The sequence below is a fragment of the Numenius arquata genome, chromosome 1 (genome assembly GCF_964106895.1).
Source record: "Numenius arquata chromosome 1, bNumArq3.hap1.1, whole genome shotgun sequence".
NCBI classification, from domain to species: domain Eukaryota; kingdom Metazoa; phylum Chordata; class Aves; order Charadriiformes; family Scolopacidae; genus Numenius; species Numenius arquata.
Window position 1 is genome coordinate 132328735 of NC_133576.1, and position 26626 is coordinate 132355360.

A 26626-nucleotide genomic window follows, 5' to 3' on the forward strand; every position below is an offset into this window, starting at 1 on the left:
TCTCGATTACCTTTGAAAGGTCATGGTGAGCAGGAGAGTTTCCTGAAGTCTGAAAGAAAGCAAATTTCACTGGTATCTTCAAGAAGAGCAAGAAGAATAATTCAGGGAACTACGGGCTGGTACGCATCACCTCGATCTCAGAAAAGGTGATGGAGTAAGTCCTCCTGGAAGTCATTTCCAAACATAGGAAGGACAAGGAGGTGATTTAGAATAGTCAGCATAGGAATGAAAGGGAAATCATGCCTGACAGATAGGCACCTATGATGAAATGACTGGGAGTGGACAGGCTTTTGATGCTGTCTGCTGTAACATCTTCATAGGCAAACAGATGAAGTAGGGGGATGGATGGGTTAGGTGAATGGACAGTGAGGTGATTTGAAAACTGCCTGAATAACCAGGCTCAGATGGTTGTAATCAGCTGGACAAAGCCTAGCTGAAGGCCATTGACTAGTGCTGTACCTCAAGGATCAATACTGGGGCCAATACTGTTCAACATCTTCATTAATGACTTAGACGAGGGGACAGGTTGCACCATCAGCAAGTTCGCAGATGATATGAGGTGACTGATACACCAGGTAGGTCTGTTGCCATGCAGAGGGACTTTGACAGGCTAGGGAGTTGGGCAGAGGTGAATCTCATGATGTTCAGCCAGGGGAAATGCCAAATCCTGTAACAGGAGAGGAATAACCATAAGCATCAGTGCACTGTTGGGGCCAACCAGCTGGAAAGAGCTTTGCTGAGAAGGACCTGGGGGTCCTGGTGGACAACAAGTTGTACCTGAGCAGCAAAGAAGGCCAACATCCTCTTGGGCTGCATTAGGCAGAGCATGGTCAACAGGTTGAGGGAAGTGATCTTTCACCTCTAATTAGTGGTGGGATGCACCTGGAGTGCTGTGTCCAAAGCTGGGCTCCCCAGTATGAGAGGCAGGGAGGCTTGAGTCCAGCAAAGGACCACAAAGATGATTAAGGGCTTGGGGCATCAAGGAGAGACCATGAGAGCTGGGGCAGTTTCAGCCTGGAGATGACAAGGCTTATGGGGATCTTATCAATGTGTATAAATACCTGATGAGGCGAGTAAGAGCCACAGGCTAAGATGGAAATTCTATTTAAACATAAGAAAAAAGCTTTTCATTGTGTGTGAGGTCAAACACTGGAATAAGTTGCCCAGAGAGATTAAGTCTCCATCCCTGAAGATATTCAAAACCCAGCTGTACATGGCCGTGAGCAACCTCTCTCACTGACTCTGCTTGAGCAGGGGAGTTGTACCTTCCCACCTCAGTGATTCTGAGATATTTTAAATTATAGTGAATGCAACTTACAAACTACACTCCTGATGAACTTTTATCAGGTAAGGGGAGTATCTTTTGTTGATTTGTTCTGTGGTTTAAATTTGCTGTTTGGGGACCCAGCCCTTAATGGAAATTATTGAAGTCAATGCACATTAATTTAGGATCTATTCTTATAAGTCTTCTTTTTCACTGATGTGATTCAATCCTGTTCTTAAGAGGATTTTCTCTGTGGAGGACAGGGTAGACTGGTCTCTAAGCTTCTGCTGTGAGGGTTGCATATGGACCCTCATAGGAGGGCATAATACAGATTACTGACTATCAGAAACTTTCTGTCTTAATTTAGATGTACCTATCTGTAGCACTGTAACTGTTCGATCCTCATCAAAAAATAAATCACAGTACCTGAAGAGGGTTAAGCCTGCTGTGCTGTCAGTTTGGCCCAGGCTTTTCTTGGTAGCTCCATAGTAGCAACCTGCAATGAGTATGATGGTTCAGCCTACAACCTCAGGGAGTGCTCTTACACTTCGTTTATTGAATCTGAGACACGACAATGTTCGTTTGGAACTCGTACGATGCTTTCACTGCCATCTGGCCTCAGGGACAAGCCATTTTAATTTTCCCAGAGTATTACTGACCCCCTGTTATTAGATTTTACCCATGGCAGACACTCTAGTCCTTCCCCTTATTGCTTTTCAAGTTGCACTGTGTTCTCGTATTCCCAGGCGACTGTTCAAATGCACTTGGTGTAAAATGCGCTGCAACCCATCTAAGATTTTGCTGCAGGCTCCAAAGGATAGACCTTAACTTGGATTTTATTAGGCTGTGTGGATCTATATGAAAATAAAAAATAAAATAATTCAGCCCCGAGAAAGGCAATTACTCAAATTATTATTTTTTGAGTCTGATGGAATAGAAACATGTGTTTGCATCTGAGCACAGCCTGCTTACACAGGTAACTAAAACTACCTGAGATGCTCTGAGGCATCGGTACAGGGCTGGTGGATATGGAAGGCATATTGGAATGTGCAATAAGTAACAAAGCCCTTTATCTGACTAAGACTTTGTAATTGTGAGAGAGCCACAAGCTCTCATTCTTTAAATGCAATGATTCATGCACCTATAGGCACCTAAAATTTGGCATCTCTTTCCCTGTATTCTCACTATTTCTCTGACTTGAATCCTGTCTTGCCTTGAGGTCAGATCTTGCGGGATCTCTAACTCTAGAAACAGATCCATTGCTCTCAGGGGCAAAATTGTACCCTCAACCAGTAACTCATGTCTATTTAAGACTTTTTTAGTAGGGCTGTAATCGTGCTAGAGGGAAAGGTTGCAGTTGTTTTCGAGGGGTGTAGCTGCTGAGATATAACAGACACTGCCATAGAGTATTCCTGCCATCCAGCCCTTGTTTTGTAGGACAGCTGGAGCATAATTCCCAAGAGGCTGCACTTGGGCATGCCTATTAAGTCTATATTGTTATATTATTGATAGAGTGCTTTCAGCCAGGGTGTAGACTGAACTTTTAATGAGTGAGAATAATTGAGTGCAGGAGTTACAACTCATTTCAGAGCAATAACATGACATCTGGCCATAAAAGTTAACCAGTACTTCCGTTGGTTGCATAAATGTTTGTTTAGATATTCCTTGAGGGATCTTTCGTGGTAAAGTGTTTTTTCTGCTAAGTTAATGATAAGTTAAGAAGATCATAATTTAATCAAAGGAGAGTTCTTGCTATGTTTGGCAAGTCAATAACCATTCCACTATGGGTATGTTTGATGAGTCAGCAGTAATTTTTAACTGAATGTCTTAATCACAAGAACAGTTGGAATGGAAGAAGGGAAAATCTAAACTAATTAAATCTTTCTAGTCTAAAAATAAAATTGGGGGAAATGCACCATTTTGTTAAAACAGTCTATTTCTCTGTAAGAGATTATTCTTGCCATGATTGACTATTCCCGTAATGAAGGCAGTGCTATGACTAAAATGAGGAAGACGATATATTAATAAAAGATGAACAGTCTTCTGTGTAGCTAACAACTTAGCATTTAATCTATACCCCAGGATTAATTAGGATATGGAAGTCTGGCAAAACACTGTGTAGAATTTCAATGTTTTGTATTTTTCCTAAAACATAAAATAATCTTATATCATATGAATGTATATATACGTGTACACACACACGTATATTTACCATTTCTCTGGATTATGGTGTCATTTATATTACATGATATATAGGCTGTATATGATATGATATTTGGCATAGGCCAATCCTGTCTAGACGTTCAAAGCCACCAGGTGGTGGGTAGCGGGGGGTAATAGACAGGGTAGCGACAGTTGTTGTGAAACCCCTAGATAATTAAATGGTGATCCTTTAAGTACATACATTTCTAATAATTTTAATCTGTTCCCTTGAGCAAAAACTGTTACCTCATGGTTTCAATAACTCAGACAACATTAACATTTTTTAAAGGTATTTTTGTAACAACCATGGTGCTCAATCAGGACTGACATCCTTTTCTGTGGTATGTGCCATGCGAAGAGGAGTGATAAAATCCAGGATGCAGTTATGCTGTCCTTGACTCCTGTCAACGTAATTGCATCTTCAGTTTTATCACTTCTCTCTGAAGAAGAGATCTCTACTAATGACAGAGAAATAGTGAGAAATTCCTGAAAATTACCACTGTAAAATGAGTTTCACTTTTGTGCTGAGGCCAACGCAGTCTGTAATGCCTCAGTTTGATGGAACTTTCCTGAATGATACTATCTACAACAGAGACATGTAGAGTTTGTATCGGTTCCTGCCAATTAAAATAGAGTGTTAATATAATCTATTAATGTTAGTATAAGTGTTAAAATAGAGATAGCAGAGCATTGAGTGACACTATTGTGGCAAATAGCATAGTGGATATGCAGGGAATACAAAAATAAAACAGCATAAATATACATAATGTCACATGGGATTTTAATTTTTATTTACATTGATTTAATAAAGTTTAAAATGTATGTCTTTACCAGGGAAAGAGAAGACAACCAAAATATAAACACTGAAATATCAACTAAATTGGCATCATGTTTGCATCTTCTTATTGCCTGGATGTTGTTGAAGGACCTGAAGTAGCAGAATTAGGGCTCAGAGATACAGTCTGGTTCTCCCAGCTTAACAAGTTACTCCTGTCAGCTGAGCCGTGCTAACTACCTACCTGTGGGTGGCAAATGCAAGCTAATATGGTTTATATTAAGTTCCCTTAACTGTTGTCTCAGCTAAGACAGGTTGCATCGCAGCAGCTCCAGGCTAAGTACGCGTCCCTGGACACCTCTGCCTACAGCAAATCACTGAGTCACCATAACCTGGTTGTGTGCCTGAAGGGATCACCTGGCATCGTCAAACAAGTCTAGCAGTGATCTCTTAAGATATGACCAGCCAAAATTATCCACCTTCCTGCATGGCAGGGATTACTATTCCTGCAGCAGAGCTGCAAATGAGCAGTCCATCCACACCTCCCTGCCCCAGTGCCTTCAGATGCCAATGAAGTCAAACCAGTACAGACACATAGTTCTGCATGTCTGCCTGTCTGGAGGACATGGCAACAGTCCTCCAAAAAGGTGGAGCAAGGCAGGGCTGAGGGCCTTATCCCACCTCAGGAGCATCCAGCAGACAGTGTCTATAAAAGCCAGTTCACCATGGAGTTAGGAGATCTGAGTACAGTTTTCACTGGGCAAGACACTTCAGTCTGTGCTTCACTTTAGCCCAGTGAATTATCTCTCTCAACGCAACAAAGCCTCGTACGCGCTCACCCCCCATCTGAACACTTCACTGAACACCTCGCTTGGAACCCTACTGCTGTCCCGGGGTGACCTTGATTAAACCTATGAGGAGCTCATTGTACCAGAGTGTTGCTGGGGCCAAGAATTTAGCCAGGTTCAAAGAAGAATTGGAAACTTAAAAAAACAACACGATTATCCAGAGCTATTTATAGCTAATGCTAACAAAAACTTTGGAAGAAACATAAAGCCTCATTCTTCTGGGTGTGGACCAATCTCTAACTACACTTATTAATAGCCTAAGACCTCCAGTTACCTAATACCTGCGCACAGTGATCTTCCATGCACTGTTCTCTGAGCATTGGCCATCATCAAAGACAGATAAAAGATCAGATGTAATTTCAACCTCATCCAAAACATCAATTTCATAATTTCCTAAATTGCTAAATCCTCTCAGACTGTTCTTTTTTTTTAACCTCTAAAATGGGAAATTTTCAACTTTAGAGAGAAATTGTGAGTGCTTAGAAGTGCTTGGGTATTGGATCCTCTCTGAAAATAGCAGTGCTTCGAAGGTAAGATTCACAGAGCTCACACTACCAGTAGCAACAATAATAAGCTTGAATCATGCAAAGGTCATAGCTGATTTGAGTGCACTAGTTTGATTCTCACATTGTAGTATTTGATGATGTCTGTAGCTAACAATGCTAAGCCCTTTAAATTTTTCTCTCCAAACAGAAGGATTCAAATTACAGCTTGTTTTTGGAAAGATGATTTATCTTATTGAAAAAAGGCCTCTTATTAAAAATAAAAATTTTCAAGGAAAATAAGACATTTTTCTCCTCAATTTACTTGTTTCCACTTTCTGTATGTGCATATATACAAACTTTAAAGTTTGAATTTAAAGACTGATTATAAAAGATTGCATAACATAAGTGTTCTGAATTCTTTGTCTACTAGAATCCAGCTTTTTGGATAGATGACATTTCTAATGCCATTTCAGTGCACATTTAGATAAGAACTCCATCAAATAATATTTCAGTAAGCGTAAAATGTGTTTTCATTTTATCAAGATCATCAATAAATGTGGAAATAATTCATGGATGAGCTTCACACAATATTGAAATACTGGGGGCTTGCTATCAAAACTGTAAAAAGAATCAACCACCTCTAGGCAGTGGATAGGAGGCTCCAGCTAGGCTGCCAAGTTGAAACTGTCAGTGTGTTCTCCACTTAAATTATAGGGTCAGTCATGTCAGTGAAATGATTTACTCAAATGTGTTCAGTTTGCAAGCTTGATATCGCTTATTTTGGAAAAGAGAAGACTGTTGAGACACTGGCATTCATATGCTCTAATGCTGTTATGCTTTCATAACTTCTGATTATCGGAGTCATGGGATAAATCTGGATTTTTTTGCATTTTAGGCCATTTGTATGAAAAAACAAAGCATGAGCTGTGTGCTGAATTAATCAGAAGTGAGCGTGCTTATAGGTACAGACAGACAATCACAATTTTGTTAGTGAAACTTAAAAATATGTATCTGTTATAATTAAATTCACACAGCCCTGCTAGCATGGACACATGGAAAGATGCTTTATATTGCTATAACTGCCGCTTCTAGTGATGTAACTGCATTCACACTGACTTACATTGATTAAAACCAAGTCACATCCAAAGTTAAAGTCATACTGTTTTAATTTTTGTACTTCAATGGAGGCGCGAAGCCTCTGAAAGGAGATTTCTGCTTTTTTGCGGTGACTGGCATTTTAAAGATGTCTGGAAACAAGCAGAGGGTGATAAATTATCACCAAGAATACAGTGATTAAAACAAGTATGTAAAACTGGCGCACAACAGAAACACTGTCCTTCCAGCGAGGAGTGAAACAAGGAACAGGGACTTTTGCATGACTTTTTCTGCAAAGCCTTTAGTAGCCAGACTAATCCCAGACACACCTCGTGCTGACCTTTACACACATATGCACAAAACTTTCTGGGAGACTTTCTTTCCCCAGTCCCTTGCTTACTTCATCTCCCAGCAGGGCTGCCGGCTGGACCTGGTGATCCTGCTTCCGTACAGAGGCAAAGAGCCTCCACCTACCCTCTCTCCTTCCCTCCCCGGTTCCTCACTCCCTCTCTCCCCCTCGGGCTGGCAGGATTCCTCGGGCAGAGCATGCAAGCAGTTCGCAGGGAGCAGCCGCAGCCACAGGAAAGATGCAGAAGCACAGTCAGAAGGAGCACCTCTACAAGCTGCTGGTGATTGGGGACCTGGGAGTGGGCAAAACCAGCATCATCAAACGTTATGTCCACCAGAACTTCTCCCCCCACTACCGGGCCACCATCGGGGTGGACTTTGCCTTGAAGGTGCTGAGCTGGGATGCTGAGACTGTGGTACGGCTGCAGCTCTGGGATATTGCAGGTGAGTACGGAGGAGAACCCTTTGCTCCATAACTCACCCAGAGACAATACAAAATATAGACCCAAATTCATTTGTACTAATCTTTAAGTTGGAAACTACCAGTGCCCACACAGTGAGAGAGAGGAGATTGAGGAGAGAAAAGCTGAAGGGCAGAATGAAATTTCAGAGCTTCCCTAAGGCCAGCAGACTCCCAAACAAGCAGTGTCAGAGCGAAACCTGCCCTGTCAGGTTTTTCTCCCAAGCCCTTAGACGCATGTGGGGACATAGACACCTCTCTCCAAATGCCCCAGTTCTTTCCCTGCAGCTACTGCTGTTCAGCTTCCCTCATTAGACTAACAGATAGAACTCTGTGGTGGGAGGGAGAGCAACAAGAATTTCCTGTTACATCTACTTAATTTGGTGGAAGAGATGAGAGATTCCATAAGATGGTTAAAATTATTTTTATAGTTTAAAAAATAAGGAAAAACTATCACTGGGTTACTTTATCAAAACACCTTCCTTCTTCCTTTCCTTCCTCTCTCTCCTACCTTCCTTCCTTTGGCCCAATGAAATGTAAACAACTTCTGACATGCTTTGAAAAGAGAAGTGTTTCCATTTGGCAATAATCCTGGTTGCTAAAAATGTATTTACTCATGTTTACTTGCCCTTATTCCAACATCAAGCAAAAAAAAAGATAATTTACTCTCTGCTGGGAGAAAAAGAATAAAGAAGTCCAGCATGCTTGCATGCTTACATAATTAAAAAAATAAAGAATTTGACATTGTTGCTGTCAGTGCTTCAGATTTTTTATATTTGGCTTCCAATTAAAACCACAATTTTTTTTTTGCCACCCCATTTACTAGGGATTAATCATTTTTGATTCAGTCTGCAAAATAACAGTTTATCTTGGTGGCATATTTCGCACGCTGCAAGCAATCATCTTCCCTTTAGTGTATGTAGGAAGCCAAGTACAGCTAGAAAACAATAGCAAAAAGGAGGGCATTTTTAAAACTCTATTAAATTAAGAAGTTATGTTTGTTAAGTAAGGAATAGAGGTGAACATTATATCAGCTGTTAGGCAACTGTGCCAGCCTGTGGCCTGAGCTGCGAGTTCAGTGATCTAGTCTGGAACGGCACCGAGTAAAACTAGTGAAATGAGAAAATTCTTGACATTCTTATCGGCGGAGGGAGTGCCTTTCTTCTACACTTAGCTGCCTCGTGTCTGAGCTCTGAATTTGGCACCAAGGTACTAAAACTTATGCAACAGCACTACTTTATGCAAAACATGCATAACCTCAGCTTTCTTACACACCAGTGTAGTCTTGTGTGTTTATGGTCTTAAATACATATATGCTCAGTTTGCTTTATTAAAAGTTGGAATAATATGGAAACCATTGCTTTTATTGCTCACCGGTGACCAATTGTAATAATAAATAAATATACATCCAGCAAAACTTTCTGTATGAGAAAAAACGTCTAATAGTAAATTCTGAATGCATCAGGGAGTGAAAGCAGGTATTTTTTTATACCTTGTTTCAGAGATTTATTACACTACTAATCATGTGCTGGCGGATCATATGATGTAGCTTTCAGTCAGGCTGCAGAAGCAATTACACCAAGTTGTAGTACTGAATGACTAGCATGCTTTCTGAGTTATCACACATGACAGAGAGAATTACAGCGCAGTACTAAATTTCATATGAATTGCTCAATTCAAAGCATCTCTGTGAAGGTCAAGACAGTGGTCGGTAATAAAAAGAGTTGCTGTCTCAGTTTTAATGACTTCTGTGTAAGGAGCTTTAGCTGTTGACAGATACACACAGAAAATAAGTTCTGTAAGCAGCACACTGAATTCAGATTAGCATGGTGCTGGCACAGGCGTTACCATGAATAAGGCAACTGGCTGGTGAGGAAGAATTTTAAAAATGAAAGTGAAGTAAAACTCATTGGAAATATAGCTGGTCATATATCACCACTTGTAAAATGCAAATATGCGAAGATAAGAAGGAGGAAAATAAAAGCCCTGGTCTCAGAACACCCTCTCTGGGTAGAATCTCTGCTATTAGGTCCTGTTTAGCTTTGGGGGCAAAGCAATAAATGTTTGGTCTCTAACCAAGCTGAAGGATGTTGGCTTAGCATTTAGGATATCTTCAATGTAAGCAAATGCTTAAAAGGTATAAATATATGAACATATGTGTGTATATATATATATCAAGTATCATTTTAGATCTTAGATCCTTTCCTCCCTCTCCATTATACAGCAAGTGAACTTACTACCAAGTGTAATGTGTGCTCTTCCTTGCACTTCACTGTGTGGGTAGTAAATTGTTTATAAATCTAGAAATAATTTTCTCAAAAATGTTTTGAGTAAAACTAGTGTCAAGCTTATCTACATGGGAGGGGTGAAATATTCCAGCCATGGTAGAGCAAGCAGTTTACCCTTGTTTACCTTTACAGACATAAGAACAAAAAGCAAATTTTGTTCACCTAGTATTGTCTAATTTCATAGTTAAATGTAGTCTATATTTCTGTATCAGTTTATATTTCTGTGTTCTTTAATTTGGTAAACAAAACTATAATAAAATCTGATGAAACTCTATTTATTTAGATGAATGATAAATGTTGAACAATAAGGATAACTAGCATTAGAACATTAATTAAAGGATAAGGTAGGTCCTGCATCACATATTACTACATTAAGATTTGGGTTTCTTTAACAGATAATGTATTGCTGAAGCTATGGGTGTTAGACAGGAATAATTGGACAAAACTTCATGGTTTATGATGTTATGATATCTCTAACAACACACTGGCATTAAAATCTGAATTTTTCTCTGATTCAGTAAAGTGCCTAAGTTTCAAGTGACTGAATTTTCACTGCTGTGTGTGGGAGGAGATATACATGGTAAAATTCTCCTCATCTTTAATTTCCTCCCAATAGTTCCATTTTATTTCATTGAATGTCCCAAATTCCCGGTTTCGGTGTTCATGTCCCTGTTGAAGTGTGCCACCACCTCTACTGCTGTGTCATACATCTTTAAGTCTTGCACCTCAGTCAATTTCAGTTTTTTTCCTTATCTTTTCTGCTGCCTCTGTGTGAGTATCCTATAAATTCACTAACAGAATGTTAGAAGGAAAGCTTTGAAAGAAACTCTTAATCATATTTTGAGCGAGGCGGCTGTGGTGGGGGTGGTCCTGCGGATGCAGGATGGGACCGCTTTTGAAGAAACCAACTATTGCAGACAGCTGATCAGCGTGTATTTCCTGTTCACTTCTCTGCAAGGCTGCTCTCAGTGCTGCTGCCCCTCCTTCATGTCCGTACATCCCTGAGATTTCTCTGAAGACCCGCTTTAGCTGCAGATTTACTGCGGGGAGCAGCTCTGCGAGTGCAGCAGAGGGCAGAGAGCAGCACTTCGGAGCCTCCCCCCTCCCCTGTCCCTTTTTCACAGCCGTGTCAGCATCACCGTTATCTCTCCTGCTGTGTAGGTGTGGGCTGGACTATTCATTGCTACCAAAAATATGTTGGTTTACTTTTACAAAGCCGGATCAGCCTGAAGAAGAGAAGACTCCAGGGAGACCTTATAGCACCTTCCAGTACCTGAAGGGGGCCTACAGGAGAGATGGGGAGGGACTCTTTATCAAGGACTGTAGTGATAGGATGAAGGGTAATGGTTTTAAACTGAAAGAGGGGAGATTTAGATTAGATATTAGGAAGAAATTCTTTAGTGTGAGAGTGGTGAGGCACTGCAACAGGTTTTGCCCAGAGAAGTTGTGGATGCCCCATCCCTGGAAGTGCTCAAGGCCACTTGGACACTGGATGGGGCTTTGAACAACCAGGTCTAGTGGTTTGTGACCCTGCCCATGTCAGGGGGGTTGGAACAAGATGATCTTTAAGGTCCTTTCCAACCCAAAGCATTCTATGATTCTATGGTTCTATGATCTCACCTCATCAAGAGTTGGACGGATGCATTGGAGACATCTACACACTACTAGTGGCAAAAGAAAAGTTTCATTTCCTTTCTCTGCAACTTTTACCTTTGGAAACAGCAGTGTTTGCACAGATATAGGCAAATGTTCCTGAAGCTGTAAAGTTTTTAAGACTGTTATGCTCCAGAAGGAGTAAATGAACTGTTCACTAATGCTGGGCACAGCACATCCTCAGCAGTTTAGCTGCTAAGTGTTGTGGTACACATGCATAAATAAGATAGTCATGGTGACTTCTAGGCTAAGTTACCTTGAAATTACTGTTCTGCAAACATAAATAAGTCCCTCACTGTGCTGATTTTATTTCAGTCTAGATTTGTGGCGTGTCCCTGGGCCGGATTCTGCTCACAGCCTACTCTTCCACATCCTGGGGTGGTGAACACCACCTCAGGGCTGGCTTAAGTCTCAGTCCATAAAGACAATGACTTAAATTCAAGAATGAAAATTCTAAAAGTTATTTTGAAGTGAAAGATAAAAAATGTTTAAATATTCTCCACACATTCCAGCTTCTCAGTGTTGGCTAAAAGCCCTCTGTAAAACACAGTGGTTCCCAGAAGCTTTTGCCTCTTAGGATGAGAGATGGTGGCAAAAAGTAAAACCCATTGTAAAACTGGTCATTAGGCAGCTTTAATCAATTTTTATCTTGCATTGTATTTCAGATACTGTGGGCATGGTGGTGGAAAATGTCTGACTTTTAGCATTTTGTCATTAGTTTTTATCATTAGTTTTTATAACTTTATTTGAGATGATAGTGGTTAGTGAAAATTGAAGATTTCTGTACAAGTCACGCTGGCAAATTTATGTGGGGTGCATTTTTATAAACTTAAAATTCAGCTGTTGATTGCTTTCAGCCCATGAAACGATACCTTTCCTTGCTGCACAGGTGCCACCGAGATTAGGATAAATGTGCAGGCAGGTGCCATTCGGACAAGGGAGTCCTTCCCTTTAATGGAAGTCTTGTTGCTTTGGCACCTTGGTCTCACTGGGTTCACTTCAAAGCGGGGTAGGATTCATCTTGTTTAACAATTAGACATCTTGTCCTGAACTATCTGAATATAAGCTACACACCCTGGGCTCACCAGGGGGTTGAGGGTACAGATTAAATACCTCCATAATGAAACTTATGTGACCGCTCTTAAATGTCTACCCTTGCTGAGAAGATGCCCTTTAGATACCTCTTCTCAGTCTCTGACTATAAAGGGACCCTAATCTTAGATATACCCAGTTAATTTTTTTGGAACCTGTATTAGGGCTGATGAATCCCAATGTAAAATACCGTTTCCATGAGCAAAGGCCATCAAACTCGTGGGATTTGATGCCAGATGCCAGTGGCCTTGCAAGGGATGCAGTAAAATACAATGGGCCAGATCAAACAAACAAGTTTCTGACTTTCACAAGTTTCTGACCCTTCCAATGAAAAGCAAACCCCATCCTCCTCAGTCCTTCTTGCAGTAAAGCAGATTCTAATGTTCAAGGCTGCCTGCCAGATACCACTGAATACCTAATGGTTGATCTATTTTCTAGCCTAATTACTGCCTAAGCCATTGTGTTACTGAAAACCTAAGGCCAGATTCTGACACCTTTAATACATCAAATAGTGCCTATTTTCATGAGTAATTCTGATAAATGAAGAAATTTCAGGAACCTCATATATTAAGGTAGGCATTTGTTCACATAAATGAGAATCTTTGGAAAAAAAGAGTCCCCCTGGATCCTTAGACACAATATTTAGCTCTCCAAGCAGAACGCAAACACTAGAGATCATTTTTTTTTCACAATGTAAATTAAATAAAAGCAAAGCCATTACACAAATGACATAAAATTAATCGTCTGTGGTTTACAAACCACCCCTTTTTTTCCATTCAAAGTTGCATAATGTCTTTATGACAGGTATGTTCATATATTAATTGCAACTGATGGGAAAAAAAGACTACTTCAAGGAGGGTTTAGGCACGTTATTCATCCAGCAGCATCATTATTTATCTCTCATTGAAGTGATTGATAATAGAAATTAGTAATCTCTGTCCTCCAGCATAAAGCTGCTTTTACAAACACTGTGGCTTTTCTGTGCAGTGAGAAACCTAGGTATCTGGAAAAGCAGCTAGAAGAAGTGTCATAACATTTGTCAGAACTTTATGGGCCACTACTAGACAGAAGATCACATCATAGGAGCCATTTATTTTTCTAATAACTTTGTGTGTGATGAATGATTTTATGCTGCAACTTAATAATTTAGTTCATGTTCTATGACAACGTCTCACCTACCTTAGAGATCTGTGTCCCAGTGAATACATGTAAGGCCCAAGTTTAGCTATTCTTACACCATCTACATCTCATCTACAGCTCAAGCACCTCAAGAACTTTGCATGAGAAGTATAAAGTATCACTGAAATACATTATGCATCAAAACCTAATTGTATATGTTGTTGCCTGCCTCACTGCAAAGTTTCTAATCAGACCTTGATTTTTGTTTGAAGGCACCTTCTTGCAGATGAAAAAAAATTTCTCAACAAGGAGATTATTGAATAGCACATGACTTAGCCATTCATCTGATTTAGTCCACTGATAGGAATCATAAGACATTTTTATAAAGCATAGCCATAAGAAATTTTCAATATGACCTCATATTTCCCAGCAATGATATATTTCTATCTTGCTTTATCAATTGGATGCAGTGTTTTGTTTAAGGTAAAGAAAAATCTAACATGAATTTGGAGCAGACAGACATCTATTTTTGGTTTTTGTATTATGTGAATGGCTTTCTCCTTGCTGCAACAGCTAGTGCATAAAACCAAAGATAAACGTCGCTAACAGATGGTGTTGACCCCATAAGCGCATTCAATGCTATTTCCATTAAATGAATGGTCTAGAAGCCTAGTAATCAGCACCCTTCTCTTCTCAACCCAACCTTACATTTGACAGCACAATTTCCATGAGACAAAACCTCCCCAGGTAACCTTCCTAGGGTCAGGGACAGACTGCCAATCTTCTTGTCTTCCTAACCTACTCAAAATTATGCACATTGAGAAAATAAGGCTAGAAAGAGGTTTCCAATGAATGTTGTCTGTTTTCATAGCACTTTTTCTCAGCTATGGAAGCATATGGTTAAATACAAGTGTTGTCTTGCTTAAAGACTGCTGTTGTTGTGAGATGTTTCAGGAATTTATGATTCTTCTTTTTTGGATCATAGCTCAGAAGTAGACATCAATGGAAATTCTATTTTTTCACTCTTGAAGAAAAATTATCTGTAATTTATTTCCATTCTTGAAAACATTTTTTTCAAAGTTCCCATGAAAACAGCATTTATATTAACAAATGCACAGCTAATCAACATACCACATCCTGACATCAGGTGTGTTAACTTTTACGCTGTTAATCATATAAAATGATAGATATTTACAAATGTCCATGTTTGAATATAATAATATATTGTTAGCTCACAAAAATACTGTAAATAACTTCCCAGAAAACACTTTGCATTCAGCAAATAAAAACCATTAATCTTCTGAACAGATCTATTATGAAATGTCTCCTCCCAGATCTTTTCACTAGAGCAACACAGCTCTTCATATCGCTACTGCTGTGCCACTTCTTAGAACACTTTCCACATTTGTAAGGCTTTAAATTCACCTTTATCACCTCTGGGTTTTAGTTTGCCAGTAAAATTAAATTTATAATGACCCAATGACTGGTATGGCTCCAGAGCTTAACTATGTTACTGTTGATGATTATCACTTGCATGAGAATATACAGGATCCTCTTCATGCGCAAGCACATCAGTTGTGTTAGATGTTTCCCACATGATGTCGTATGTTTCTAAGGAGTTTCCAATCCGGTACCTAGGTGTTTTGTGACTCCTGTTTAAAGTCCTATAACACACATCAAGATCCTTGGTACTGTCCACAGATCTAGAAATTTGGCAGCTTAATAAGACTGTACACTGGAGTTCAAGCTTGTCATAGAGTCATCAAATTTCCTTGGATGTTTGCTTTAAAACTCCTTTTTCATGCTGTACTCTCTTGCATTTTCATACAAATGAGTCTAGCATGGTACTTATAATTATTTAGACAAACAATAGCTTCCCAGAGACTTAAAAAATTAACTCCTACCTTCAGTAATGTTCTCTTAGAAAACCTGCTATGAAATATTGACCTAGAATGGAAGCAGTGATTTTTACAAAGTGGTATTTTTTTCCCCTGTTACTTTCTTCATCACAGGTCAGGAAAGATTTGGAAACATGACCAGAGTATATTACAGAGAAGCCATGGGGGCCTTTATTGTCTTTGATGTTACAAGACCTGCAACATTTGAAGCAGTGACAAAATGGAAAGAGGATTTGGACTCTAAATTGGTTCTTCCAAACGGCAAACCTGTGCCGACAGTCCTCCTAGCAAACAAATGCGACCAGGGAATAGATGTTCTCATGAACAACGGCATCAAGATGGATCAGTTCTGCAAAGAGAATGGGTTTGTGGGCTGGTTTGAAACATCCGCCAAGGTAATGTTTCCAATTCTTTTAAAATGTTTCTCCAAGTGCAAAGAAATTGGTTCATAAGACAGTTCACTAGGTCGAAATGTGTACCTTGCAAAGCTCCTCTCTTGGAGGAATTAATTAAAGGTTAATTTTGAAATTAATACATTTCTAATTGTTTATTGAAAAGAAAACTATATGCAACGTTCTGAAGTGCAGCTGCTCTAACATGATAGGCCAACAGTAAAGTACGTAACGGGTCAACAACTTACTGTGTAGTAGCCTGGGGAGGAAGATGACCTTTGGCAAGACACAAAAGCTACCTCTTATGAATGATATGAAGATATTTTTCATAATTCTTAACAGTGAATATTATCTCTAAATATTTATATAACCACTTTGCCTGAGAAATGCTGATTTGAGACAACAGTTTTACTGTATTAGATTCCAGAAAAAATGTCAGTCTGTTGTAGAGCTTGTACGATGCCTACTGTTATAAGCTTTCATTCTCAAAAGCCTTTTCAAAAAAATCACGTATCTCGGGAGAGAGGAAGGAAAGATCAGTGGTCAAAGTGCTGAATGAGCTTCTCTGAGGTTCAGTTTGTTGCCTTGGTACAGATTTCCTGATCGCCTATAGGAAAATGGAGATAAAAACCAGAAAGGGCACTGGGACTTTCAGGCTACGAAGGCCCATGGTACAGTGCTCCTGTACATCAATTTGAGATTTCTCAGATAACCTCACTGCATGCAAGATTTGGAGAGCCGGAATGTGAAATACTGATTTGAACACAACAGCTGAATGGATATTATGTTTATCGTATTCTCTGATTATAAAACCTGGTGTCATCATTAACAGCTTTAGAGAATGTTTGAATGTTTTAAATGTGACCAGTTTGGCTCTGGTTTGACCTAGATAGTAGACTGAAAGCCAAAATGCTACATTCACTTTTTAAATTTATTTTAAGCACTTCAGGAAAGTTACTTAAGAACCTTTGGAGTGTATATTTGTATTTTGCTTTTCTGGTTTTGACTTCTTTGTTAAGCATTAATACTTAAAAGAAATCTCACTTGTAATCAGCAGAAGTAACAACAGGTGACTAGCGGCATGTCCTAGTCTGCCTCAGGCATTGCACGAGCTCTGCACTGAGATGTCTTTGTGGTCAGTGTCTTTGCTTTCCTACAGAATCAGCCTCAAAACTGGTCACTATTTCTTCAAAATGCAATTTTTAGGGAGACATTTGGGTCTAGGCGAGTATGTAAATTATCTTGCTCTACAAACAAGGTACTTCTTATTCCTGCATGTGTGGTACCTGATTTGAATTCAAATCTGTGATGATTTCTGCTGGATGAGGCCACCAGTATCCAGTGTTCCTCTCTACGATAATCAAACATTTACTATGGACAGTGTCTAGTTCTGATTAAGAAAGTGGCCAAGATCTCTTACTTCAGATTGCAGCAGAAAGCTAATTATTCTAGGAAAAAAAAGAAAACTCAGAGAGCAAAGCATCTGGAATAGCAGCTGCAAGAAGAAGCTGTGGAGAGTTAAGGGGATTATTACAGGACAAATTATTATTATTTGTATAAGAATTACATATTCTGCCCCTTTTAATATTCTGTTAGTTGTCCAACTGTCTTTCAGGCCACAAATAACATGAAATATCTGGTTGCGAGGTTTCAGGCTCCAGTTCAACAATGCTGAGTAACACTGTATATGACTGTTTTCTTCAGAATTATTTTTTCTTCATTTCTGACATGTACGTGAGTCTACATTTCCTGGGGACAAGAACCAATTCACTGAAAACTAAGACCTGAGGGCAAATCCGTCACAAAAATCATGTGGAGAGAAAAGAATAACAGATTGTTTTAAAACGCCTGCATCTAAAAGACTTCAAAGAGAATCAGAGGGAACAGGATGGACCACTGTTTAAAGGGTACAGGGCCATAGTTTCATTATTCTAGGTTTGGATCAGCAAAGTGATGCAGCTGGTCACTGCTCTTTGGCTTATGAGAAAGGAATCTGTACCATGAATTCCATACATCAGTCCCAAGAAAGCACCTGTCCACCTCTTAAAAAGAGCAACCACATTTGTCATGCCAAGGCCATTGCAGGTCATGGCAGAGGATGAATGTAAAAACGATTTCAAAGGTGGCAGAGAGGTTTTACTGTGATGATGGAGCCAGTCTTGGGCAGAACTAGGGAAGTGTAAAGGACGTGAAAAGTTTAAAAAAGTCGCAACACAGGGACATTCAGTCCAAGTTTTTCTATGCCACATAGGATTTTGAGTTATTTTAAACAAAAGAAATATCTAGTTACTTCTTACTTTATTTAACTCAGAAACTGAAGCAGTCCTCAGGTTTCCAGTGCAATCATGTAGGGAGACAAAGAAATCCAGCTATGACAAGACTTGTCTTCAACAGCTGTTGCAAAGGGAGCAGTGAGAGTTGAGGACACCTGACTCTGTTAGCAGACTGTTCTCTGCTGCTATAGACCAAAGGCTGGGATCTGTTATTCTGCAATCCCCACACCTAATTTCCACCCAGAATTGGAGGCTCCTGGCTTTAAAATGATGCAAAGAAGAGTAATTCCACTAAAGATGGTAGAATCACAACATTTAGGCTAAGTTAAATCCGAGTAATTTCCCCACTTGGTCTAAGTTCTGAACTAGAACCTACACATTTTTTCTAAACAAAAGTTATTATTACTGTTATTTTTTAAAATATTGGATGTAACGTATCTAGTATTCTTTCAGCCTAGGGCATATTAAATAATTGAACTCAGGTCTGGGGGAAAAACCTAGCTATGTTTGCTGTAGAGAATAGAAACTTTTCTGAAGCAGAATAACCCTGACAGAGAAGTCATCATATTGCAGCTAGCAGTTTTAGCAGTTCAAATAAGTAATATCTCTTTTTTGTAGTATCCTGGAATAATTAGATCTCCAGAGGTTTTTCTGGAGACGTGCTTGGAAATCTTATAGCCTTCAGAGGAAACTGAATATGATTTATGTATTTTGGAAAAACAAAGGTGATTATTTATAAATACGTCTTTTGGTTTTGGTTGCCTTGCAGAAAGTAACATGCTATATATGTACCTACCATATTTCAAGCTGTCAATGGTTTGAATTTTATACCAGTAGCACTGTCAGATTACACCAAAAATCATCACTGTGTTATTCCCTGGTGTTGTTTTTCTTAAGTTAACAACTTCAATATAAAAATTTTGAGCCACCTAATGCATTCTCATGTATTAGTTTTGATTCTTACGTTAATCTAAAGGAAATATTCAGCCTGTTCCAATCTTCTGCTCCCTACAAAGACAGAACTTGCTCTGTTAGTTTGCCTTGTAAGAAGAGCCTTGTGGGGCAACAGCACAATCCACTATAGTCATAGGTTACACATATCACCATATACCCAGTGGAAAGCCTGGTCTCTTTTACATATGGTTATTTGGTTTGTTCGTATTGATTGCAGTCTAAAAGGTGCATCTCCAGATAGTCGCAAAATAACCTTAGTAGTAAATTCTTTAATAAATTTCGTTAGCACTATTGTGGAAGATGCGTTTTTTCAAAGGAAGGAAATTTCTGTCACACATTTAATTATCCCGCATGTGGCCAGAGTAGCTGAGAGCTTCACACACATTTCCAAGCCTTTAAACTGTTTTCACCACCATTCCTGGTTCAAAGAGGTGAGCTTTTGACTTGGATTAGAAAAGCAGCAATTTCAAGCTTATTATCACTTTCTAATGAAAATGGATCTTGTGCATCAAAACAGACAAGTCAGGCAAAATGAAATGTGCTTGAAAATACCTACTTCAGAAAAAACTTGAAATACCTTACAACTGACCATACTTGTGCTGTGATTATGCCTGAGTTCCTGATGTAATTCTGCTGTCAGCAATACAGAACTAGGTGAAAAGACATTCACCAAATTGCCCAGAGGAGCTGGTAGCTGTGATTTTCAGACCTGTACCTACCTAAGCCAAGCACACAACTTCTTCTCTGCTGAGCATCGTGGCCTGGAGATTGAATCACTGAGTCTCTGGGCTGTTTGGACACATCCTATTTGGACCACGAAAAAGCTATAGAGTCTTTCCTCCTCTCAGAAACATGGATGATCTGTCCTTTCTCCAGATTTTGTCCGACAGGCAGTCCACAGTGTGTCATAGTGCTCAAATGCTGGACTACTAATCAGGAGTTCTCTTTGCCACTGATTTACTTGGTGTCCTTCAGAAAGTCACTCTCGCCTCTGATCTTCTTCCACAATGCAAGGACAGCAATTCTGCTCGTTTTACCAGTGAGCTCTGTGAATGCACCAGCTCTACTAGCCCTTGCTTAAATCATATTATTCAGTTCTTCTGACTGGACAATTATTATGAAAGATGAAAAAAACCCCAAGCTATTCTGTAGACTTGCAGAGGAACAGGATACGTGGCTTTGATTTCCATAAAGACAAACGAGGCTTGGACATGTATTTGAATTAGGCTGACACACTACAGCTAATCTGCTGATCTGGTCACTGAAACCAAAGCAATCCATTTGAGGCTGCCAGACTCAGTTAGATATGTGTAGTTCCCTACATTGTCTTTTTAATTCACCCAAAAAAATGTCTAGCCAATCTCTCTGCACAGAGTCTTAGAAAATATTTCAGCTTCTGCCATAAACCAAGAAATGAAGCTGACACCTAAGACAGAAGCTTTCGGTTCAGATATACAGTCATTCTATGCAGAATCCTCCAAAGAGTTTGTTTCCTGTGACTAAAAGAAGAGGATTTGCTTCAGATCATCCTGCAGGTATTAGAGCTGTCCTATAACTCTCACTTTTATGAAATGTGTTGTTTGGTGCTGGCCAAAATCTGGAAATTCATAAAATCACAGAATTTCTGAAGGTTCGAGGGGGCCTCTGGAGGTCATTTAGTCCAACAATGTTGCAGAATATTCAACCAGCTCTAAGAATTCAATTACAGAAATTATCTTGCTCTCAGGGTTTCAGTCACAGCAGTTCACATCCATGAATTTCGTGTTCATGCATCTGGATGGCTTTTGACTTGTTGGGTTGCGTTTTCCTAGAAACACAACCACAACAGTATGGCACAACATCTTAATAAGGCTCTGATGCCAGCAGCTTCCGAGGGAGCTCTGCTAAGGGAGCACGTGGAGCCATTGTCTCAGATGGGGTGCTCCAGGGGAGCGCAGGTTAAAACATCTTGAAAGTCATATCCCTGCTCCTCGTTTTTAGTGTATTATAGAAATAAAATGTGGAAACCATGTGATTCTCACTAGGTTCCCATCTAATACCTGAATATTTCAGAATTTGTAAATGCTTCCTTAAGGGAGGTTGATTTCCTTTAGCAGTAGAGTCTAAGGTCACGTCTCTAAGCGGTGCTGGCTGAGACCTCCCCAAGTGCCCATGTTAGGTACCTAATCCTGCATACATGTTGTTCTTCACACTGACTTTCAAGGTAAGACTCAGAAGCATCAGATTCAGTCAGAGAAAGAAAGTAACCACATGTAGAAAAGGAGCAGTTTTATACCAGAAAGCAACCAGACAGACAAATCTAAGATATCTGCATGGCCAAGAAAGGTTTCATTTAGAAGTGAGACAGGCCCATAAAACTAGCAAAGGCTTTTTTTCTTCTGTAGAGAGCTAAGAGCCAGTCCAGTCAGGAGAGGGGAGGAGAGGAGAGGAGAGGAGAGGAGAGGAGAGGAGAGGAGAGGAGAGGAGAGGAGAGGAGAGGAGAGGAGAGGAGAGGAGAGGAGAGGAGAAAAAGTCTGAATTGCAGCAATCATGACAATTCCTGTGGTGTTTCATGTCGAGCAAGGCCATAAGTGAGATGACAGTTAAGGCATTTCAACATTAAGACCCACGAAAGACGTCGTTTCACTCTGTTGTCTCACCTGTACTTTCTTCCTTTTTTGCAATGTAATTTATTTTATTTTTAAGCATAACTGGAGCTGTTTTCCTGTTTCAGTACAATTATTAGTGTGCCTGTGATTATTCTTCTCTGTCCAATCTTATGCTCTGATTGTTGATCCCTGATGTAGTTATTGGGTGGATTTTCACCTGCTCCTTTCTCTCTGTCCTTCCCTAGATTGCCTTTCAACACCTCCTGCTCTCTAAAATTACCAGGGCTCTGGGTGTCTGTGTTTGGATAGCAGATCACCTTCTACTGTTTGCAACTGCTTCACTGTCTAGCAGAATATTGATTTTTATCTTTTTTTTTTTTTCAAAACACACTGTAGGAGGAGAGGTACAGAAATCAATATTTCATTATACAGACCAGAATACAGCCAAGTGTGATCCACAGAGCTGGGACACAGAGCAGACGCCATAGCATTAGGGTTGTAACAAAAGGCAATAGTAGCATCAGAAAGGAAGTGGTCAAGGCACAGGGCTGGGACAGCAGCAGTTTCTTTGTTGGCACGAGCACATGCTCCTTGCAGCGAGTGACTTAACGTGTTGTGTCTCATCTGTACCACGTACCACTTGTCATCTCAACCATGGGAGAAGACACAAGCTCAAAAGGAACTGTGCTGTCTGCCAGAGTCACTCTTCCCCTCTTGCTCCCCTTATACCCCAGCAGAAATTTTCATCCTTAATGAACAGCTTAAACAGTTCATATAAATGTTCAGGATAAAAAAAAAAAAAAATGCCTCTCTGATCTGACACACGCTATGGACAGGACTTTTTATTCCTTTCCTCTCATACAGAACAAAAGGCAGAATTTTAATTGCATGGGTGCAAATGCTTTAAACGGTGAATACTTGCAAACCAGCATATTTTGCTTGAAGGAGTAAGAGGCCAGTCACAAACTTCAGCAGGCACCTCTGGAGGGATGGTGCCCTGGCAGAGAGGAAGGTGTGCATGGACTAGAAGCAGAAGGCTTTTCAGGTGGAATGGCCAGAGCTGGGGATGATCTCTATCTGTATCTAATCCCATTTCACAGATATTCAGTAGATCTGGGCAGACACCTACCAGGGAAACAGCAAGTTCAATCCGAAATGCAATTAACAACATTATAAAGAATACAACCAAATTTGGTATAACATTTCATTAAGAAGGAGAAAGCAATGCAGAAAAAGAGAAGCACTTAATTTTCATATTCCCAAAACTGAATATTTTGGGGGTTCTTATGTCAAAACAATACTTTCATGATCAAATTTGTCTTTCTTCCTCCCCAAAAGCTATAGAGGTTTAAAAATAGGTTTAGTAATCCAATTTCACTTTGGTTTGAGTTCTGGCTAAAGTAAAACAGCATTATTTTTTCCTTTTGAATTCTTATGCTTGGGTCTGGCACATGGACTTCCATCCTTCACCAGTGGGGATTGGGGATGTCCATCTATACCCATTTTATGCTTTTGTGGGCTTGGGTTCCTGCCCCCTTTCCCACTCTTAGAAAATGCTGACCTTAAGCCTCTGACAATGAAGGTTTCTGTTAATACATCTGAATATTAATCAGTTTGGGCATGATCTCAGATGGTCACTAAAAAATTATTGAAACAATGTATGTTGCCATCCCAAGAGAGAAGCAGCACGTGGGTAAATGAAATGCTTATCAGTCCATTAATAAATGAAAACACAATGCAAAAGAGTTTTATGTGTGGTTTTTTTTGTCCATTGAACAATTCCATTTTGTCTTCAGCTTTCTAAGCAATACTGAGATATTTTTCATTGTCTACTTTTTGGAATAAAATTTCACAGTGTTCTGAAAAAGACTTTTGGTGCATGCTTGAGGAATTTGCTTGTCTGGTCTGAGAGAGCCACGTGATACAGTAACATTTTAACATCTCAGTACAGAGCTGATTCCCAGCTCTTTATTACTTTCTAGGGGTTAGTATGTAAATGACTTGTCTAAAAATTTGGTTTTTTACATCCAACTGATATTCTTTACAGGTCAAAGTTCAAATATTTAAGTTCATTTGTGTAGTTGAAGAAAACTGTGATATCTTGGCACTGATTAACATTTTCAGTTAGATCCCCAGATCTCAACTCTATACTGTGGTGCAAAGGGATGGTCAATGGTTTGTGGAAATTTGCCATTGATTGCAAGAGTGTTAGAAATCAGCCTCACAGAACCCGTTACTTTAGTTTTTCATCTTCATGTAATTGTACTATCTCTACTGAAACATGCACACATGTACCTTAGTTTCCTTTTTTTTATAGTTGGACTTCATAATTAAACAACTCATCTGACTTTTTGGAACACAAAAGTGAAAAAATACATTTCACATGTTAAATTTTGCAGGTTATTTTATCAGTGATGCTGAATTGGTGCTGACCATTTGATGAAGGTAGACTTCATGGCATTGTGTGTGTGGGTGTTGATGGTCTCAGTACAACAGACTCCAGATTCAGCTTGGAAATCTGTGTCAGTCTTAGATTGCAATTAAAAACATAATCTTTCTGGATCAAGGGGAGAATGTGCATATAGATAAATATATATACATATATATTTGTATGCATTTATATATGTATTTATGTTTGTGATACGATTTGCCAGAAGATGAAGCTACAGTGAGGTTTCTATCTCCTGTCATAAAATAAGTAATCAATGACAACAGTTGGAGTAGGAGAGTGTCTTTTATATCAGAAAGCTTGACTTTTCATTCCAAACATATCGGAGGCTGTAATTTTAAAAAAAAATCCTTACTCAGTATTACTGCTTATTTTATATACTGTGCTGAGCTGTGTCTCCCTGATCAGACTGTTTCAGCTTTGCTTATTCTACAAACAGAGTGAGGATTGCTTCAAGTTAAACGTGCTACTGAAGTAAGGCTGCTTTTCCTTTTGTTCTAAATCCCTGGAGTGAGGATTTCTGTATTTCAGATGAAACCAATGGTGATATATCTCTTCTGAAGCAGTACATTGGAGATAAGTCAGCCTCAACAAAAAATGAGTGAGGACTCTGAGTGATATAGAATTTTTTTTACTGTTTTGTGAATAACTTGGGGTTGTATCATTTATTCAATGAATCTGGTTCATCACAGGTTTCATTGTGAGAATTGTACACAGAAATCTTTCTGAAACTGTGGAAAAGACTTTAAAAAATAAGTGCTGTTGATGGCTGTAATTTCTGATAGGTAATAAATAATTTGAAAATCAGGGTAACAGTTAATCAAGCAGTAAAATAGGGATTTTGAAGTGTTACTTCAGGAATCTGTCTTTAACAACCCTCTGGTATTTGTTTGTTTAGTTTATTGAAGCAATCAAATCACCAAGAGTTTGGGGTAATTTAAAGTGAGCTCTGTATAAAATTTAAAGGAGATATGGATCATAATATAAAAAAAAAACCCTAACTAACTTAAAAACTACAATAAGCATTACTTAATACAGTCAAATTTTAAAAGCTGTTTATTAAGGAAAATAAACTTTTGATGTTGCCTAGAGATGTTTAATTATGCACAGGAAATATGCAGCATGGTGTAATTAATATTGACTAATCAACCTGTCTTTCTCTTTGACTTGCAGGAAAATATAAACATCAATGAAGCTTCCAGATGCTTGGTGAAACACATAATTGATAGTGAGAGTGATCCAGTTCAGTCGGTTGAACCAGATATTGTAAAACCACACTTGAATTCCTCCAAGATTGTCAGTTGTTCAGCTTGCTTTAAATCCTGAGACTTCCAGACTATTGCAAGAGCTGAACTATAATTCACAATGTATACTTTATCCAACGTACCCAGCCTGCCCAGATTGTATAAGCAGATTGCCATTTTCTCAAAAATATCCTTAAATTTTTCCATAATTTTTGACAGCTAAAATTTATTATGAGCTGTTCATTGATAGCAACTATTCAAAACTATCTTTGGCTACTGGTCAAATAAGACTCATGGTGACGGCTGTATTTTCCCGGTTGAGTACCACCACCAGTGATATCAAAACCTATTTCTTTGCAATGTGGTTTCTGAAAACTCTTATTTGTGACGTAACTGCAGCAATACCCTACTTGTCCAATGGTCCTCCAGCCCATCTTCTCAATAACCAGGCGGCCATCATCATTACACTGTTTTGTCACACCTCGCACTTGAATGATCTTGTTTCATATGAGGAAAATGACGATGACAATGAAAATTTAGCTGTTCAGAGACAACAGGAGTGCTCACAGTGAAATATTTCCATTGCAAGTTCAGTCTCCTGGATGAAGTGGCAGGACAGAACATGAAGCAATCTTTCATGTCATTCAGTTCTTCAGAAGACCTCACCTTCTGAGACTGAACCATGACATAGTATTAGCTGCCGCTTTCTGAAGAGTTACACTCTCATAGCTGTAGCATTGTCTTCAGGTGAAACAAAATGGAAAAAGTTGAGGGTGAGGAGTGACAAAACAGGGAATCATGGGTACAGACTCATAGGTGAGGCGGCTAAGAGTTTTCAGAAAGGTCACCTATTCTAGAAAGCCAGCAGTTCTTCTGAAAAACATTCACTGATTTTGTTCCTTCCTCCTCCATCCTTCATGCCACAGATGTTGTCCCTGTGTGTTTAAAATGTGTATATTCTGTAAGTCCCTGCATACATCCCTCCATTATGTTGATTCTCTTGGGAAAATTCACTGTCCACACTAGAATGTAACAGCTGAACTTTTCAGGAACGTTTCTGTGTTGAACAGTGGAGTATTTGCTTTCTGAGAACATTTTTCTAAAAAACACAATTGTATGAATGATCATAGGAAGCAAAATGAAACATTCCTAAGAAACACTCCTGGAATATATGTGTGGAATTTGTTGAGCTGTACTGT

At 39.3% G+C, this 26626-nt stretch overlaps 1 protein-coding gene across 1 annotated transcript; it reads left to right on the forward strand.

The window, feature by feature from the left end:
• Window positions 1–5081: 5081 nt before the first annotated feature.
• RAB38 (RAB38, member RAS oncogene family) lies at window positions 5082–25509 on the forward strand. Its single transcript, XM_074152432.1, has 4 exons — window positions 5082–5176; window positions 7199–7461; window positions 15642–15922; window positions 25357–25509. The coding sequence occupies exons 2-4, from the start codon at window positions 7257–7259 to the stop codon at window positions 25507–25509; spliced, it is 639 nt and encodes a 212-aa protein (XP_074008533.1). The 5' UTR covers window positions 5082–5176; window positions 7199–7256.
• The last annotated feature ends 1117 nt before the right edge of the window (window positions 25510–26626 follow it).

Bases quoted from the DNA above. Each gene is read 5' to 3' on its own strand.
- RAB38 (XM_074152432.1), top strand. From the start codon at position 7,257: ATGCAGAAGCACAGTCAGAAGGAGCACCTCTACAAGCTGCTGGTGATT. The intron at 7,462-15,641 runs GTGAGTACGGAG...TCTTCATCACAG, and splicing joins GCAGCTCTGGGATATTGCAG to GTCAGGAAAGATTTGGAAAC. The intron at 15,923-25,356 runs GTAATGTTTCCA...TTTGACTTGCAG, and splicing joins GGTTTGAAACATCCGCCAAG to GAAAATATAAACATCAATGA.